At 41.5% G+C, this 19576-nt stretch overlaps 1 protein-coding gene across 1 annotated transcript in view; it reads right to left on the bottom strand.

Annotated features, from left to right (window-relative positions):
• The window catches only part of STK31 (serine/threonine kinase 31), a 36258-nt gene extending 16991 nt beyond the window's left edge, over positions 1-19267 (bottom strand). The window contains 13 exon segments of the mRNA XM_065665870.1: positions 405-521; positions 3171-3347; positions 7242-7364; positions 8519-8678; positions 9418-9533; positions 11186-11354; positions 13251-13606; positions 14488-14646; positions 15275-15349; positions 16899-16997; positions 18407-18462; positions 18557-18595; positions 18835-19267. Of these exon segments, the coding sequence (XP_065521942.1) occupies positions 405-521; positions 3171-3347; positions 7242-7364; positions 8519-8678; positions 9418-9533; positions 11186-11354; positions 13251-13606; positions 14488-14646; positions 15275-15349; positions 16899-16997; positions 18407-18462; positions 18557-18595; positions 18835-19186 (1998 nt within the window). The 5' untranslated portion in view covers positions 19187-19267.
• Positions 19268-19576: the final 309 nt, after the last annotated feature.

The raw sequence follows: 19576 nt of genomic DNA, 5'->3' as shown, positions 1-19576 counted from the left end.
GTATCCATACATGTCCACGCAGAGAGGCACTCTCTTTAATTTTAAACAGAAACTTAATTTCCTGTATTTTCAATAAGCACCAAAACTTAATACAGCTCAAAGAGAGCATCTCTGCACACAGAGAGAGAGGAGCCAGTTTTCCCAGTATTTCTTAGTTAAGCCAGTCATATATACAGCTAAGTTCCTGTAACCCAAAGATGTCCTCTGCCTGTTGCTTGGAAAACCCACTCTCTTCTCTCTGGAGAGCAACCTGAGTGACTTCTATCACATTTCCACAAAAAAAAGATTCTGCCTTGCAGCAAATAAACTCATCTGACATAATAAGAAAAGCTTTAAGCTGAAACTAAAGATGTATAAAATACACAGAAGTCATCATACAGTAGACATGATCAGAACTTACTTACATTTAAGTCAGCATCCAGTTCTTCACAAACAGCCAACTCAACCTTTTGCAGAATTTCATCTGCCTTGCCAACCACTTCGTCTAGCTCTGAAGATGCTTCTGACATCAGGTCAAAACACTTCGGGGGGGGGGGGGGGGGGAAACAATCAGCCTTGCAATTGCAAGTAAGGCATTAGCAAGCATATAGCAAAAACAAGCAAGAAATACAAAGTTAGCGCTACTGGAAATCTAATCAGGATTTGTGTCAGATCTCACCTTTAACTGCCTCACACTTGAGTGATACAACCATTTCTAGAACTAACAGAGTTAAGATTCATCGGCAAGAAGAAAGTTGATTCTTGCCTTCACTGGGTTTTATTTTCTAATCTCATTTTGATTTTTGCCAAAATGAAACAGTAGAAGAATCCAAATCCTTTGCTTCTCGAGTTTCATGTCAAAAATCAACATGTGTGCTGCCCACACAGTAATACACAAGAAGCACAATATGGCAGTTGCATTATCGAGTGCAGTTTCCATTCCTATATAGTACTACCTGAGATAAAGAAACATCCTGGCATCTATTTCACAGTTTATCAAGTGTGAAATAAGGTTTAAGATTTCACCAGGAAACCCTAACTGTTCTCACAGAAGTCAGAAATAACTTAAGCTTGAAGATACGACACAGGAGGTGCCACAGAAAAAACAGTAAGATCAGCTTATAATTACATTAAATGTTCTTTTCAGCAAAGTTTTGTTACTCCTATCTGCACAAGGAAAGACATTTCACTGGCAAACAGAACTAAAATGAAAATATGGTCCTGTAGTTACCATGCAAGATACACAGTCATCACAGAAACCTGTGAACTCCAAACCCACTTTGCTCATTTACCTAGCACTAAAGACTGTAAAAATATTTTGTTGCCTTAACCTTAAAGGAACTTCAAATAAAAATGCTAACACTGCCAGTTCAAACAGGATGTTGCTCCCCAAAGCCTAGAGCTACTGGAAATGAGCCATCCAGTCTCTGAAAATTCCCTTGTCTGCCACTGACCCATTTCCTATTAAAGATTCCAATCAATGCTACACAAGATTAATACAGATTCAGGGAGAGAGGAAGAGGAGTCAATCTGTTTAAAAATAAGGGGAAAGGAAATACTTCAAATAAATATTTCCCTTACACAACTGCTCACACTTTTTATTAAAAAGGAGGTGGAAATTGTTTTGCAACAGCATAATTGCATGTCAAAAGCTGACATGATTAAGACAGACAAATAAAAAAATTCTTCCTTGTTCTACCTACAAGGGCTTTATCAACTCATGCAAAAAGTCTGTATGCTTCCTGTGTCTCTGAACTGTTTGCTGAGTTCAGATTTGAAATCTGAATGGGAAGGTTATCACTACACTAACAAACTTTAGTCACTTCCATACATGCAGAATAGCATTCTGTATTGCACCCAGCAATCACAGAAACCCACCTGCAGGTTTGTTTCCCCACTCTATTAACTGACATGATTATTAACAAATAATTACTTGCAGATGTTTATGTTATGCTGCACATGACATGCACCAACTGATGCTGCTGCTACTGCTGCTGAAGAGCATTTATCATCAGGTCAAGGAACAGTGCCATTTGTAACAGCATCTGACCACAGTAAATGCTCTGGGTACAATGACATGCAAGGGCAGAAAACCTGTCCAGTATGAAAGCGCATGACCCTGGTGGATTACGTACAATTCACAGGGGCAGGAAGGTTATGCTGACATAAACTGACAACATTTGCACAAAAAGCACAAGGAGATGGAGGAAGCTGGGCCTGCAGGAACAGAAAGAGCAGCATACAGTCTTTCCACAGAGTCACAGACTTTTTAGGGTTGGAAGGGACCTCTCAGATCATGTAGTCCAACCCCTCCTGCCAAGCAAAGTCAAAATATCAAAGCTTAGCCCAATCCTGGCTTTTGGCTGAGGAAAGATTTCTTTTTTTCAGTGTCACAAGTCCTAAACTGAACAAGAACAAAGATACTAAGCACAGAGACAGGAAAGCCACGAAGCTACCTCCCTGCTTTGCACTTTCTTTACAATCAGAACTCAATGGATAGTAACCCACTTCCACCTTCCATCTCCAGTTAAGACAAACAGAATGCACTCCAACTTTAATGCTCCAAATCTCTGACAACTCAGAGAGACACAGAGCATCAGAATGGTATTCCAGGAAATACTGCAGGACATGCAAATAGAAGTGGACAATTTATGTGCATAAATTCTTCACACTGAGCCTATCAACAAGGAAAAAAAGACCTATTATGTATTTTTCTGCAACCTGTACCTAGATCATGCCAAGTCAGATAGGCTTCTGCTTTGCACTGCATCACCTCTTCCAACAGCATTTGAGCTTATTAATCTTTTAAAACGTTAAGTTTTTCTATCCAAAGGCCACGTGAAAGGACTAATTAAAGCATTTCAGCCACACAATGAACAGATAGAGCACACCCCTACAAAAGTTATACTTGCATAGAAAACCTGATCTTGATACAAAAGATTTTCTTTCAAAGCAAGCATAAACTCTGGCTCACCAAGAAGGTACACTAAGAATAAAGGTAAATTAATACTCCATTCTTCAGCACATTCCCTTTCCCTCTGTATTAAGGCACTTCCATTTAGAGCCACTATTCATGGCACAACTTCCCTGCCACAGGTAGCTGTCCCTATTAATGCCTACTGCTCACTAGCTTCATTAGTGTTATACTTCATATTTTTCACCAACAGGAAAAAATGACTGTACATCCTTACCTTCAAGACACCACTGAACCAGTCAGCAAGAATTCGCAGAGCTGTGTCTGTATCATTTCTGACACAAATTAATTTCTCTGTTTTAATACTCTTCCACTTAAAGAACTCTTGAAATACCTTCTCAGAGTCACCTGCTTCAGAACCTTGATCATACATCTCCAGAGAAGCAGACAGTTCCTGTACATGAAATGAATCAAAGAAAAAAAACAGGTCTGCAAACAAGAAGAATTTTGTGACCACACACTATCTATAAAAGTCAGGACATTTAACACAGGAAAAGTTAGCACTACCTGCTGGCATACCATTACTTCTACTACAAAAGCCTCTTTCTATATCCAGTGAAGTATATTTTATTTACACTTTCCTCTCAGTTCTAGCGGCAGTACATCAACCAAAAAATCTGATGCAGAAAAGGATCCCACACTGACCACAGAGTCTGATTTTTCCCTTCACCACACAGAAGGAAAAGACACCCCAAAAGGTTTAACAGCTCTTAAGAAGTCACTTGCCTTCTAGTCATCTTACCCTATGGATTTAAAGTCATACTCATCAGGATAAAAAGAAAAATGGGGTTCACAGAATCACGGAATGGTTTAGGTTAGAAGATCACCTGGTTTCAACCCCCCTGCCATGGGCAGGGACACCTTCCACTAGACCAGAAGGCTCAAAGCCCTGTCCAACCTGCCCTTGATTTATAACAGTCCTCATAGAACTGCTTGAATTCAGAAAACAAAGTGAATTTGTACTGAGAAACAAGGCAAGCAGCAAGACACTCAAGGACTGCTTCTGGACTGATCTCTCCCTTCAAAAGTTACTAAGCAAACCTCTTTGGAAGCACCTTCATCATCGCACCAATTCCTAGATGGAACAGCAATTACCTAGGTGCCATGACACCCATAGGCTGTCTCAAACAGTCTGGAAACTTCCATTTCCATATAAAAGTCAAGTATTCCACAAGTATATGAAGTACACAGGGTCCACCTTCTTTCGAATTGTATTAGAAGAGAAACTGAAGTGCTACACTATGCACAAGAGAACAGCACTGAGGCTAAAGCTCAGGGCAAACAGAAACCACTTTCAAACAAAGGGCAGTCTGTCAAACGCAGGGTCGGGGAGGAATGTATCAGTCAATTACGAGTGGAGACAACATCCTAACAGAAAGCAGCTTTCCTGGCACCTGGGTAGAAAGTCCCATGATAAAAAAATTCTCAAGAGCTACATTGGTGTTTGCAGGCAAATTGCCAAATTCAAAAGAGAAAATTCTCCTGAACAGTTGGATTTGACTGGATGAACCTGTGCTTTTGTAAAGCTTTCAAAATCCATCATTTTATTTATCCACATCACACCTGACAAGATGACTAAAGAAACCCTGAGAAAGGCTGCTGGCAGTTTTCTTACACGCAGTGTTTCACCTTCTCTCCCTTTTCTCACATCCTGGAACATTTGAGTTAAATATCACAGACCTTCCCAAACAACAGCTGGGTCATACTGATGAAGAAAAACATCAAAAGGACTCTCCAACTCAAGAGAGGTTTCCATCTTTACATCTCCTCAACCTCAGTGGCCAACACCATGGAAAAAGCAGCATGACAGAACTTAAAGTCATTTGTCAGGAGCCTTTTAGACATTTGAAATCCAGTGGTCATATAAGGAACCACATATAACTTAAAAAGACTGACAGTATCACCACAGGCCTGAACGCAGCAGCAACGGCCTCCCCTGGTTGAGGATTGCAGGTACTGTGGCAGTGAGGAAGTAAGCTTGACGCTATGATGCCACAACCAGGACTCATCTCCACACACAAAAGTCTGCAGCAAAAGTTTGGATTAGATACAAAAGCCTAAGATTTTCTTCACATTATAACTAAATACATTGACACACACATAAAAACTCCAAAACAAACAAAAGAAAACCACGACACCAGCAAACAGTATTTTATAAGAATTATAAAAGCACTTTCATTACAATAGCTGCTACAATGAACAGCATTCATTCAGTACAACAGACTGTTTAAAACAGCAATTTCCAATTGAGCCAAGTGATATGAGCTTTGAACAAATATGCTTGCCTATAAACAAATATCAGGAGGTTTAGTGCTAAATTTATAGACACTGTTTAAGTTATTCAGGTGCACAACATTTTTCTCACATTCTTGTTTTGAACACCTGGAATTTAATACTCCAGGATACACACGGTTAGAAAATAGCACAGCAAAGCAGAAGCCAGGTTCAAATTGAAGAGCCCAAAGGAGGCAGAAAACAAATCATCCCATTTAACAGCAACCCAAAGGGGGCTAATAGCTGAGAAAAGTGCTCAGTAAGTTTCATATCTACTATCACACCCAGTTTACAAAAACAATAGCACCAGTCACACCAGTATAGTATCTGTACACATTCCATCAGGCTGCCCTCAAAGAATCCTGTAAGTTATGTCCCATTTCTTCACCCTTATTTTTTCGTATTATAACACACTTCCCTAAAACATTAGCAGCTTCACAAGTTACTATACAAAGATGTGTCAGTGACATGCACTTGTCCCAGCCTCTAAGAGTGGTAATTCAAAGGGAACAGAACAAGCTACTACATGCTACCAATGAGGCAAAAACCATGCTTACACAGAACAGCTGATAACTGCTCAGCTCCCACCCTAGCTTGCTTTAAAGTAACTTATGTGTATGCCCACGCTCTTGGCTCTTCTCTTAATCAATGCATTATCACTCAGGAAGCATGGAGCTCACCAACTGCTTATTTCCATCTTAGCCAGTTAGACCCAGCTGTGGCTGAAGCTGTTTGAATTTGTCTCCATTTTAGGCCAACAACAATTGTCATCAAAAGGCATAAAACAAGCCAGAAGAGATGTACGATGTAGACGAGAGGTTTGCAATATGCAGCCTCAGTGAGAGAAGCATCAGCCTCCAAGCTCCTGTTCTTCTGAAAGACACTGGAAAAAGTCATTTCTCTAGGACAGCACAGTATGACCGCTTCGGCTCTGTAAAATTGCAACCAAGGTTCTCACTGATATTTGGTAAATACTTATTTCTGTTTCCTTACTTAGGAGCTAGAAGATCAGAATAGTTTCCCCAGCAGAAGGGACAGGATCATCACCACAGTTAAGCTGAAGACCAAAATTCACTTAACACACCTGGTAGCACTTCAGTACCACTTCAAGTATTTTCAAAGCACTGTTACAATTTCACTGCAGTACAATTATCTAGAAGATGCTTAATGCCTACCACCTAGTGGATTAGCACAGCATAACCTTTAAACATACACCAAAAAAATCCAAAACCACCACAAAACAGAAAAACACAAACATCACACCACAACTTTCCATGAAATGACATGAAATCCTTACCCTTTCAGTTTCTTTTGCAATTAAACACCAATCTGTATATCAGACTAGGACCAAAAAGTAAGTATTAAAACTTTCATTTTTCCAAATGACATTGAAAAATAATTCCATTAGAAATCAAGTAATTCCATGAAAATTTTAATGCTTCCATTTATTAATGCTGCTCCAACCTTACACTAACTTATGCACAGCCTGTAACCTTGGTGATTTTTCAATTTAACAAGAAAATACATTATTTCTAGTAGCAAAGGCCAGTAACACCAGCTTGGTAATATTTCAATTGGTGAAGTCCTCTTCAAATGTTCTTACTGCTTCTACAGAGCCTATTTCCCCATCTACTTCCCCACCTTCTGTTGTTGGGTTGGCTGAGAGGGCCATAGATTCTTGGCATAAACATGTGCTTCTGTAGAGATTAACTCTCACATTGAAAAAAGGCTTTAAACTTTTTATACTTTGCTACACTAGTCCAAACTACATAGCTACCTTAACAAGAGGGCTAGGAAAGCATATAATCAAACCACAAAACCCACTGCCATAATTCACAAGATAACTGCATTGACTTTTCCATTGTAGGTGTCAGATGTACAACTTGGAAGTGTCATCTAAAACTTCACCTGCTGCCGTCAAGGTCTCCAGCTATAAAACGTTTAACATCTAAGAAGCACCCTCCACAGGTTCTCAGCCTTTCAGAACCAACACTGATAAGAGCAGCCTCTTTACCTGTAACGTTCTTGAGCGCTCGGAGAGGGGCAGTTGATCCACTTCCAAAATTAATTCTTTCACTGCTGAATACAACTTCTGCTGCACCTTATCTCTCTTGCTGATCAATTCATCTCTTTCATCCTATGCAGAAGGAAAAAAGACATCAGCAACTCACACCCAAACGCCACATACACAGTGTGGAAAGTGATACAAAAAAACATTATTCCTTGTAAAGTCAGAATAGCACAATACACACCTGACTTGGGATGGGTAAAAAGACAAAGTCTGGTTTCAACCTCCTGTGGCAAGGGGTTGAAACTAGATGATTTTAAGGTCTTTTCCAACCCTAATTATTCTATGATTCTATGACATGACCACATTGCATAAATACAGCATCCTTTACAGACAACTAAAGAAACAGTTTCTGCATGACTGTTGATCACAGTAGAAGTTCTAACAGCCACTGTAAACTTGAAATGTCCTACTTGTGCTGCAGTTTTTGACTGTATCACACAAATGATAATTTGTATTTTCCACAAAGTCAGACTGCAGAAGATTTATTGCTGAAAAAGAATGCTTTATAATAATAATAATAAAATCCTTTTACCATTTTTTCCCTTGCCTTCCAGCAGGAAGGCCAGGTGACCTGTAAAATCTCCATTCATTATCTACGGTAAGATCATTAACCTAAAGGTAATTTTCTACAAACAAAAAGGAAGTTTCCCTTGGGTGACTGGCAGGATTAGTTCTGCTAGCGAGAGAGAAACCCCACATGCATATCAGCCAAGGTACCTAACTGACTTGCCAAAACCTTTCAAAATGTTTTAGGTTATACCTGAAAACAGTCACAACACATTGCTTTAATTCTCCCAGACACACAACTACTATCCCTTCCCTGCCTTAGCACAATGCCTGCCACAGACCAGGAAACCCTTCTGCTCCTAAAGCAGCAACCCCACACACGAGAGATGCGGTACATAACCATCCTTACCAACACAGCTATGCCTGCACACCCAGGCAGGCTTTTCAGATCTGTGCTTACAGAGAAGTTACACTAGATGGCAGTTTTCCCCTGTATAAGGCCATCCTTCGACGCAACCGCATTTGCACACCGCGCTCTCTATCCCTCCCCATACCAGGGAAGCTTATACTAAGGAGCTGCACATTGCTTTAACAAAAGGTTCTGAAGACAGATACTGCAGCTGCACAGCTATCTAGCTACACTTACAAGACTAAAATACCCTGTCAATAGCTGTTAAATTTCAACTCTTGACAAAAAAATAATTCTAACCTACCACATTTGTGCATAACTGAATCCTCTCTTGAGCCGAGTCATACTCTGTCCAAATCTTCTTCAGTTTTTCCAAAGAACATGGAACAGTGAGACATCCTTCTGTAACCACTTTTATGGCTTCCAAGAGCTGCTCCCCAAAACGACTGCTCTTATTTGCATGCCTAAGTTTTTACGGAGGAAACAACATTTTGCCATGTTAGTAACTCAATTTCTTTCAAAATGTAGCAGCAGCAATTTGTCTCATTTAGCTGTCCAATCTATTTTTTTCCAGGAAGGAGGAAGGACCAAGAATACATTCTTTATACTTCAAAACTGACGGGGCTTTAAATGGAAATTCCCTCCTGCTCTTAATTTCCCTTTTGTCCTATTCAACTTCCATGCACACATATACCAATATATTACATTCCTTCTTAAAGGACCTGATGGTCATTTCTACTTCAAGTCTTTGTCTCACTGCAGTTTTGTCTCTTCTTTTAAATCTAGAAGGATAAGCTGTGCTACTCAGAGATACACCTCTCCCAGCTATACAGACATCCAAGGAACTCTGACTACACAGTTACTTTTAACACCTAGCTGGATTTACTAATTAGCATCTTTCTTGAAGACGGAATTGAAAGCTCTTCTTGAAATAGCTATGGTAAAGGAGCAGAAGTGAACCAAAGTCACCTGCTAAACACTGAGAAGCAGGCAACACAAATTCCAATGTGAGCTTCCAAAAAGCTCAGTTTTCAGCCTTGCTTCTGGGAAATACACCCCTCTGCAGAAACCACTACATTTTTCTTAGAAAATTAACAAATGAAATGCATGATTTCAAGAGATTAGCAGGCCAATGAGAAACCGGGGGGGGGAGGGGGGCGGGGAAGCAGGGGGAAGGCAGAAAACAGAAACAAAACAACATACCTAACTTCTTTCAGTGCCTTCACCTTAGCAGCCAAGCTTCTCATTTTTGTTCCTATGTAAGTATGCAGGGTCTTCTCAAAACTTTCAGTAGTTTTCCTAGACAGTTCCTTTTCTTTCTAAATTATTTACCATTTTCGGAGCAGAGTTTCAACAAAGAGAGGTAAAAACAGGCCAACAAGTCAAAACAGTCAGTCAGAGGTACTAACATGCAGACCACAATTTAGACTTTTGAAAACTAGAGAGAAACACCTAAATGCAAGCACGCACACATGCAGAACTGGCCCTCTTCAAAACACTAACAAAATGCCTAGAAGGACATGAAAACCAATGAGAATAATTTTATTTTAATAGCTTCTTAAAGGTTAATGGTTCATTTTCTTTCATTTCAGTAGTGATGTGCTCAAGTACGTTTCCTCAGTTACCCCCCATTTGCTAGCAAGTCTTCAGGTAACATGGAATTTTTAATTCCCTTGCTGAAAAATTCCTACCCATTAGTTGGGGGAAATCAAATCCAGGACTTCATTAATCTCCTTATTGCCATCACTACCAACCATCAAAGTGGAGCAGCAGAACAAGTATTGCTGCTCTACAATGCTGTATGTACAACCATCCTGACTTTCCTACAAGGAATAGTCTTAAGACAAAATAAGGAATACTTTTAACCCAGAAAAAGCCCACATACCACATCAGGCTATATCCCTTAAGCGGCAAAGGGTCAACCTAAAGTTAAAAGCTTTTGCTCTCATACCACAAAGATGTTTTTATAAACTCCCATAAAAGTAATGAAACAGTCTTTACATGCTGCTAGCCTTTCAGACTCACTACATATACTTGCATCCAAGTATTTTTTCTTAGATTTCTTTTTAAAAATCAGACATGTATTCTGTTGCTTGTTAATTTATTTTGCATAAAAGTACACAAACATCGTATCTTCAGTGGATGGAGAATCTGTGCAATGACAGGTTAGCATATGTAGAAACAGAGGTGTCCTAGGTAGAGGTAATCAAGTAGCAAAGCTGGTTGTAAGTAGCTTTACTCCACAAGAAAGAAAAGGGAAACAGCTGTGTGCAAGTTCAGGTTTGGGGGGGTCAAAAGGATTTACAAAACAGCAGATTTTCCTTTCATCTCTGTAAGGATCAGAGTTTGCACAACGTTTTTTCTCAATTCATGCAAACATAACACCTTTCACACAATCTCTTCTTATTACTGCTGTTTATCACATTTAAAACCATTCACAACATTTGTAAGCCTAATAGTAACTATCACCAAGGACTGTGCTTCTCAGATAGTGCTAGGAAATTCACCTGAAAATATAAACTTCTTCTCTATCACAGAGCAATTAAGGAAATACTTCCAGGTCTAGGATTCCACAGCTGCTGTGATTCTGTGATGCTTAGGAACTTCCAGCCCAACACACAGAAAGCTGTTTTTCCCTTCCAGTGAAAAGCCAGCAAGGATTATATCCATACATACAAACACGTTTTTAATCACAAAACCCCATGTTTAAACTGAACGCCTACATCCAAAGCAGCACTTGCATCAAGCACAGTAACAAACCAGTACATACACCAAGGGGAGCGAGGGTGCAGCCTGTACTGCAGCATCTCCTCCCAGCACCAGGGCAAGTCTCCACTCAACCAGTTTAATCCTCTTGCATTCCAAACAAGAGTGCCCAGCTGAACTGTAGTACAATGAAACCGTAAGACAGAAGCATTGTCAAGAACACTTGCAACTAGGAGAGGAGCATCGTCTTCACACATCCACATACCTGAAGCTCACATTTCAGCTGTTGAACCTTCAGTTCTAGCTCCTTCTGCCTCCGCAAGAGATCCAGATTCTCCCTCTTCAGAACTTCATTCTCTTCGGGCAGCTTCTGATCTGGTCTTACTTGTGCCAAGCTGGTATCTGGCACTGACGTGAAACCTAGCACCTTTTCCCTTTTAAAAATTAATTAAGAGGAAATAAATAATTAAAATAAAGAAAATAAAGAAACCCACAATGTGCTCATTCATTCTTGCTGTTGTAATTTCAGTAATGACCACAGAACACCACATCAAAGAGACTACAGAAGCACCTACACAATCATGCTTTACTTCTTCAGAAGTTGTATCCCCCTCCATACCATTATTTACAAAGACTGTTATGTAACACAGAGGAAAAATATACGTCATCTGAAGACAACTCTTTACATAATCATCACAGTCACTAACTCAAGTCTTTCCCATCCACAAGAACCATCTTATGATACCACACAGCAGACCCAGAAAAGTCAAGGTCGATTGTAACTCAAGTCTTCTATCAACCAAATAAGCCAAAGCACTTTAACGTTAGTGGTCTGGATCTATGCCCTAAAAGCATAACAAAGAGCTATGTGAAGCCATCTGTGTCCAAGCACTGACAGTACTGTACAATACCAAAGCTCCACTAGACCGCCCATCAACTTCATCATCACCTGCATAGCTCTGGTGGCATCCTAGCTGCTTTCTTTCTCACTGCCATACCAACCCAAAAATGCCTGCATGTGCAAAATTTAAAGGATGCCAGAATATATAGAAATGGAATGGAGAATCCAGTTACTCAGGCTGGCCAGGACAGCCTTGCACACAGAAGAATCTCAACACTGTGGGGGGACAAGGGGGGCAAAGAAATGTTATTTCTTTTTAAAAATTAGATTCAGCATCTACCTGTAACTCTGCAAACAGGCCAGAGCACAGCATCAAACTCAGGTTGAGGCACTTTACTATAAATTCAGACTCTTTTGAAGGGCACCTCATTTCATACAGACTTGCTTAAATCATAGAATTAACAAGGTTCAAAAACCCCAGGACTTGCCAAAACCACCACTAAACTGTATTACTGAGAATGATCTAATTGCACACCAGATTTGGATACCATGCTGGGATGCAGAAGGACATGCCCTCACGTGGTTCATTAACATGTTCCAGAAGCTCAAATTAGGGAACGTTAGCGTATTCTAAACAAGTTTTTTTGGAGAACATTACTTCTTACACCCTCTCAACTTTCTGAATGCCAAGTACCATCTTTCCCACCCACAAACATTTCTCTCAGCAGCCTGTTGCCATGGCAATGCTAGCAACTGTAGGACAAGTCTCTTTAAAAAGATTTCTGACAACAACTGTAACTGCCAACTTACCACCACCTCTTGTCAATGTAATTACAAGGTGCAGAGAAACCGCTATCCGCTAAAGCTGACTTCAAACTGTGATAGCTGGCTTTATTTCTTGTAAGCACACACTGTTACATTCCTACACAAATCACCAAAATACATCTGTCTGCTCAGTAAGTGTACTTTTGCATTCCACATTTGTTTATACACCAGTATTTTAATAAAGGTAAATAAATAGGGGGGAGCTACAAAAAGCCTCAAGGACAAGCATATGGAAATTACACAGATGCTAAACCAAACATCACTCCATTGCCTACCACTGCAAAAACCTGCTAGAGGCCTCATGGCCTGCAACCTTCACCTCTGCCTACTCACTGCCACCCCTTCCTTCTTTTTCAAAATCTTGCATTAAGATACATATGAATAGTCAGTCTCTGGAAAATAAATGAGGAAGAACAAGCTATCCAACCAGCAACAACACTAATGAACAGTTTCCTACAGATTAACGTCCTAATTCCCACCACCACAGTGTGCGCGCACACACACTCACATACTGCCTTTCATTGAGTACCACTACTACCTGATGCTGGAAAGACAAAAATTGAACTTTTTATTTTAGATACCCCCCCTCCATATAACCACATCCCAGCAACTAATCTGATCAGGTCACTCATACAAAGTCTTCTATGTCATTTCACTGTCTTACTTTGGGGCAAACATCCGGTTTACAGGAAAATTCCAGTTCCTGGTGCTAGCAGGTCCTTGCTCAACACGCCCTCTTTGGGAGCTGTGCATCGTGTGATCAGACCTGTTTAACCACAGCGGAACTGAAATCTTCATCTTCCGATTCTGCATTTGCATGACATCTGCTTTTTTCTCTTCTGCCTCTTTAGTGTACCCTGGAGATGTACATCTTTGAGCAAACCCTGCCTTGGCCACCTCTTCTCCAATATCTATCTTTTCATGTTCTGCCTGGGCAACAATGGCACCATCTTCAAGCTTGGCTTTTTGATGTATTTTTATTTCTTTTTCAAAAACTAGGCTGCTCAAGAACTTCTTCCCCTGTAAAATAAAATACAATGAAGTTGTGTACTGGACACTCTGCATATTTCCAGCTGAAACCAGCTATTCTTAGAAAAAGTTTAAGACCAAAACCCAAAGAGCTGCACAGGCAAAGCTTATGTTTAGCACATTTACTCTGAAACAATGCTGTACCTCACCTAGTCACTGTCAATTCCAGACAGAACTTCAACACCAATAGCTCTCCCTCAATGTTCAGCTTTGAAGCATTCAGATTCATAAGTGACACAAGTCCAAAGTCCCATCAACCCTCAACAGAAGTTGGCAATCATGTTATCCAATTTTTATAGAGGATACTAGACCAACTATGGAACAGTATTACTACAAAATAATAGGAAAATGATTGAATTACTATACTCTTTAACAGCCTTGTAATAAATAATCCAGAAGTTGAAATGGAATATAGCAACAAAATAAATGTTTGTCTGCCTTACTGAAACTACTCATTTAGAAATTGGGATACGCCACAGCATTCAAGCAGCTCACAGACGCAAGTGAATTTAGCACAGGTTCTGTGACCAATGGAAGTATTTCTGTCTCTGAAGGCAAAGGAACAGAGGTACTTTGTTTCTTCAGCACCAGAAAGAACTCAGGTCAGTCAGAAATAGACATGAGGCTCTGAAGATGGCACAAGCATACTTTAAAAAATCACCCCCCAGCACAAATTGAAACATTTTTTGATGAAACCATTTTAGTTTCTAGAGTATGTTCAGGGCAACAGGTCAAGACCATCCTTCCCAGCATGCCCTGCCTTCACAATTAAACATCCAGCTTTTAGAAGACTCCTCTGGTCACACTGTGCTGGTATTTGGCAGCATCTGTTACAGATCTATCATCTTCATTCTTCAAAATCTGTTACTCACCTCATCAAACATGTTTACATTCTGATCAGCCGGTATCTGCAGTCCCTGGAGTCTGTACTTCTTGGCAATGCTCGGACACTGCAAGTCCAGTGGAATTTCCACTATGTCTGATCTATTCAGAACCTCAGAATTTCCATAGTCTATGTACAATACCTGACACTGCAACAGCAACCCAAAATACAAAGCAGCAGAGGTTACACAAATGTCCTACAGAAATATACACTAACAACTACTGGAGCATAAGCATTTTAACTTGTGTGAATGTTGCAGATATCAGCATCTTTCTTGCTAAGCCTTCAGAGGAAAGAATCAAGTCAAATTATAGAAGCATTATAGAAGACTTTCTTCAATGGACAGATATCTAATCTAATGCTTCCAAGCCAACCAGCCTGTCCAGATATTATAATTTTAAATAGGAACTACTAGCCTTCTGTATCAGTCACCTAATGCTGATTAACAACTCTTTCGGTTATCAGTGCTAACATGTCACAAGAAGGCTGCCATTCTCACCACTCAGAAGTTTTGAAGTTAAATTAGATTGCTTAACTACCACTCATGAACCTCCTTATGAGGAGATACAAACAGCCCTTTGCAAGTATATCATGTTTTGCCAGTCTTTTTATCAGCATTTGTCAAAACTACAGGTCACATGAATTTGTGCCCCATGTGTATATTCACTGTTTGTATATGCATTCATGCACCAAGTTTCAAAAAGAGAAGGTGTTGCATTTATTGCTGTCATCCTGCAGTTAGAACTGATACATAACTGAAGTCTTAAAGTTCCTACTTTTTCATCGCTGATCACTTGCTGTATCGTACACCTGTACCAACATCTGTCTTCAGAAAAACAGCCACCATAAATCTGGAAATTAGGGAAAAAAGATCATGAGCAGCATTCTGAAAATATAACCATATATCAAAATTGTATTTGCAATACATTACAAATCTTATTTCTGCACTCTCCAGTAATTATTCCAACAGCGGTACGAAAACAAAGTAATGCACGTGACATCCTATCTCTCAGAACAATCATAGAATCACAGACTAGTTTAGATTAAAAAGGACCTTAAAGCTCACCCAGTTCCAGCCCCCCTGCCACAGGCAGGCACCTTCCACTAGACAAGGCTGCTTCAAGCCTCGACCAGCCTGGCCTCGAACACTGCCAGGGATGGGGCAGCCACAGCTTCTCTGGGCACCCTGTGCCAGCGTCCCACCACCCTCATAGGGAAGAACTTCTCCCTAATATCTAATCTCAATCTCCCTCTGTCAGTTTAAAACCATTCCCTGTTGTCCTGTCACTACATGCCCATACATCTTCATAAAATGGCTTGGGATGGAAGGGACCTTAAAGCTCATACAGTTCCAATCCCCCTGCAATAGGCACTGCCAGGGATGGGACAGCCACAGCTTCTCTGAGCACCCCGTGCCTGCACCTCAGCACCCTCACAGGGAAGAATTTCTTCCTAATGTCTAACATAAACCTACCCTCTGTAAGTTTAAAGCCATTGCCCTTTGTCCTATCACTACATGCCCTTGAAAAAGTCCCTCTCCAGGTCTCTTGTAGGCCCCAGTTAAGTACCAGAAGACTGCTCTAAGGTCTCCCCTGAGACTTCTCCAAAAACAGTAGCCCAAAGAAAATTTCACAAGTAGAAAACACCAACATTTTACACAGCAGACTCCTGGGACTTTTCTGTTAATGTGTGGCTACATTTTATAGACACTGACAGCTTAGTAAGCCCGACAAAGGAACAGGCCAGTCACACCACAAACATGCTGCGTTAGCTGTTGGTGTGTTTTCTTCCATTCCAAGAGGAATGTAGGTCATTTACCTGCACACACCAGACAAATGACTTTGTTTAAACCTTACTTTGCAACCCTTACTTTAGCCATTAGTACTTCACATAGAAAACCAAAAGCTGCCACCACTCTTTGTATGCTTGTCATGAAACTGCTATTAAACGTCCTTCTTATCTTCTTAATAGTACTCTATCCAACACATTTAACATTACGGGTTACTGTAAGATCTTCCACAGAGCTTGAGATGGAGTAAAGAATCACTTCTCTGGCAAAGCACTGCTGTCTTGTTAAAGATAACCCATATATTGGACAAAGAGAATTCAGCATTCTGTATATTATCTTCTTGTATTATCCCCCCAGTGTTTATAGAGAAAAAAAAAGCCAAAACTAAGGTCACATAATTGAACTGAAGTCTGAAGTGCAGAAAGATTGAAATTACACTAATAAGCATTTTCTTTCTTTAGGAAAGCCAGCAGTTCCTAAAGAAATCTTAAAGAGAAAATATCCCACAGCATAATCAAAGATCAAGAAAATACCTAACAAAGTGGTGGCATAGAATTAAAGCTTTTAGATCCAGGTGAAAAACAAACTCCACATATACACAACCTACTTACCTTACCAAAGTCAGGCTTGCCAAAAACTGCATTAGCCTTGGGACAAGCATCTGCCAGCTCACAAGTTAATTTCAAGAGGTCATTACATCTACTGACATTCTAAGAAGTGTGAAAGAGAGTGTTACAAGTTATTAACTGTCACTTTTAATAGATGCTTGATGGCTCATAACAGCCTAAAATTAAATCAAAACAGTTGCACTGCTGTTGAGACAAGTAATACCCCACCTTAAGCTTTCCAACTTCATGATTTAAAGTTGTGTTTGTAAGCCTGCTCTCATTTTCTTCCAAAAATTAATGGAACAGTTCAGGGCAGGTAACGTACCTCAGAGAAACAGTCTGCAATGAGTGCTTTTAACAGTTTAATTACCAGGTTCTGTGAACTGTATACAAATCTTACTTATCAATCATTTCTCACAGATTTTAGTACCTATTTGGTGTTCTTCTTCCTTCTCTCCTTAATACAAGGAGACAACAGCTCTGGCACACCCCCCATACTCCTTACATGCATGACTGGGGTTTTGGTTTGCTTGAGAGCAAGCAGTCTCTTTCTTGTCACAACATAGTCTCTTGAGCACTGTAAAACTGGGTCAATTCCAGTAACACAGCATTTACTAGACAACATTCTGCAAGTAATTCAGAGCAGAAAAAAAACCACCAGCGCAACTGAACGTTCTGTTAACACTAAAAGTACACTGCTAACTTTTGTACTTCACAAAATTAAACAAAGCCCTGTGATTGAGTCTCAGAACACCAGGGTAAGAACCTAAAGGAGAATTACCTATAGCTACAACATCTAAAAATCCCTATATTAGAATACAGTATTCCATTAACAGAACCAGTAAAGCTTGGTCCCCCCTCCTCAAGTTTCTATTAGGGATGTAACAAGCAACATTACTCCTCCAGCTGGCTCAAAGGCACAGAGTGTTGACTAACACACACCCCCCAATAAGCCAGCAGCCCAAATAGGAAAGGCAAGCTTTGGTACTCACTCTGGATTTCCCCCTCTCCCTGCTGCACCCCCACATTAATAAAAAAACGTTGGTTTGCATTTCTTCATTTCCCTCGCTCCCCTCATCCAACACCCTCCCGTCCATGTACACCAAACTTTAAAGGACCTAGCACCTCTGAGGCAGCTCCTCATCAGGCTCCGCTGAAACTGTCCCGAACGCTCAGCTGGAGCAGGGGGTTGCCTACCCCCAGCAGGGCTCCAGCTGCCTCCTACAGCATCCTAATGACAACAGCAGATAGTTTAACCCTACATTTGTATTTTTATCCCTAACCAACATTCATGAAAACCACTCAAACGGATGGATGGGCAATTCTTTTTGACATTTCACAAAAGAAAACTTATTTCAGCTTAAAAGGGAACAATCACACTAGAAATCCTGAAATCTAAATTAAGTGTTTTCCAACATGAAACGGAACCACTTACTCTCATAAAAAGTTCCAGGGGAAGGGAGGGGGCAATTAAACACCTCAGTTAAAATTAAACAGTTCTTTGAATTCACCTGTGCCCAAAATGTTACAGCATCTTCAACATGGGTGCCCACAACATGTTCAACAACTGCAGGGAAGGGAAAGAAAAAAACACAACGAAGTAGATTATTCTCCAGTGTAAGATCACTCATGTGTTTGTTTCAAACACCACCTCGCGGTACCTTTGTCATGCTCCTTGTCTCCGTCCATAACAGCGGATTCTGAAACAGGACAAGGTAGGTGTAGTTAGAGAGGCTGCGGCGTTCCCCCGAGGGCCGCGGAGGAGCAAACACACACACACACACGCTGTCCCTTCCTCAACACACCGCGGGTTCACGGCTTAGCAGGCTCCTACCGCCTCACCCGCCTCCCGTCACCGGAGAGACGCCCGTTTCTTTAGCTAAAAACGCGTTTTAACGCACGGCGGCCGCGGCCCCCTCCGCACGCGGCCCGGCGCTACCTGAGGCGCTGCGGCAGGCTCGCGCCGACGGGCCCTGCCGCGGCCGCACGTGCTCCCACCACGGCCCGCCGCCGGCCCTACGCATGCGGCCTCCTCGCCCGGCCGGCGCCTCGGCGCTGCCGCGCGGCCCAGGCCCCGGTTGCCAGTCGTGGGGCGGGCGGTGGCGGCGCTGGCAGCCGCGCCCGCGCATGCCTGCGGGGTGGAGGAGCAGCTGCTCCCGCCCTCCTGCGCGGCGGAGAACCCGGTCCTCGAGGGCAGGGAGCCTGCCCGCTGGCGCGGAGCGGCGGGAGCGCCTCGGGTCTTGTAGGCACGGGGCTTTTCCGCCGTTCCGTAACTGCGGGCCCGCGTGCATCCTTCACCACACGGGGCGTGCTGGTGTGGCCTCGACAGCCTCTGCTCTGGCTTCCATGTTCCCTTTAAACGTGCTCAGGTGGTTCCCTTTGCTTGACGTGTCCGTGCTCGGGTTTTGGTGTGAATGAAAACTGCTGAAGCGCCACTGAGTTTCAGGTGCTGGTGTTACACAGGTGATGTGTTATGGTTGAGTCCCTCAGGAGGTACCTGAAGTGGTGCATGGGCTTTGTGCCCAGCTGGGGCCGAGCAGCGAATGTAAAATCAGTGCTAAAACCAGCATAAAGCAAATAATGATCAACGCCATCTGAAGACAGATACCAAGGACTCCAAAAGTAGGCTTATGGATAAAAATAGTGTCTTTTATTACGAAAAGAACCAAACAGGTACACCT

Source organism: Lathamus discolor, chromosome 2, assembly GCF_037157495.1.
Source record: "Lathamus discolor isolate bLatDis1 chromosome 2, bLatDis1.hap1, whole genome shotgun sequence".
Classification (NCBI taxonomy): Eukaryota; Metazoa; Chordata; class Aves; order Psittaciformes; family Psittacidae; genus Lathamus; species Lathamus discolor.
The sequence above is the reverse complement of the archived record's forward strand: the minus strand, read 5'-3'. Positions and strand labels throughout refer to the sequence as shown.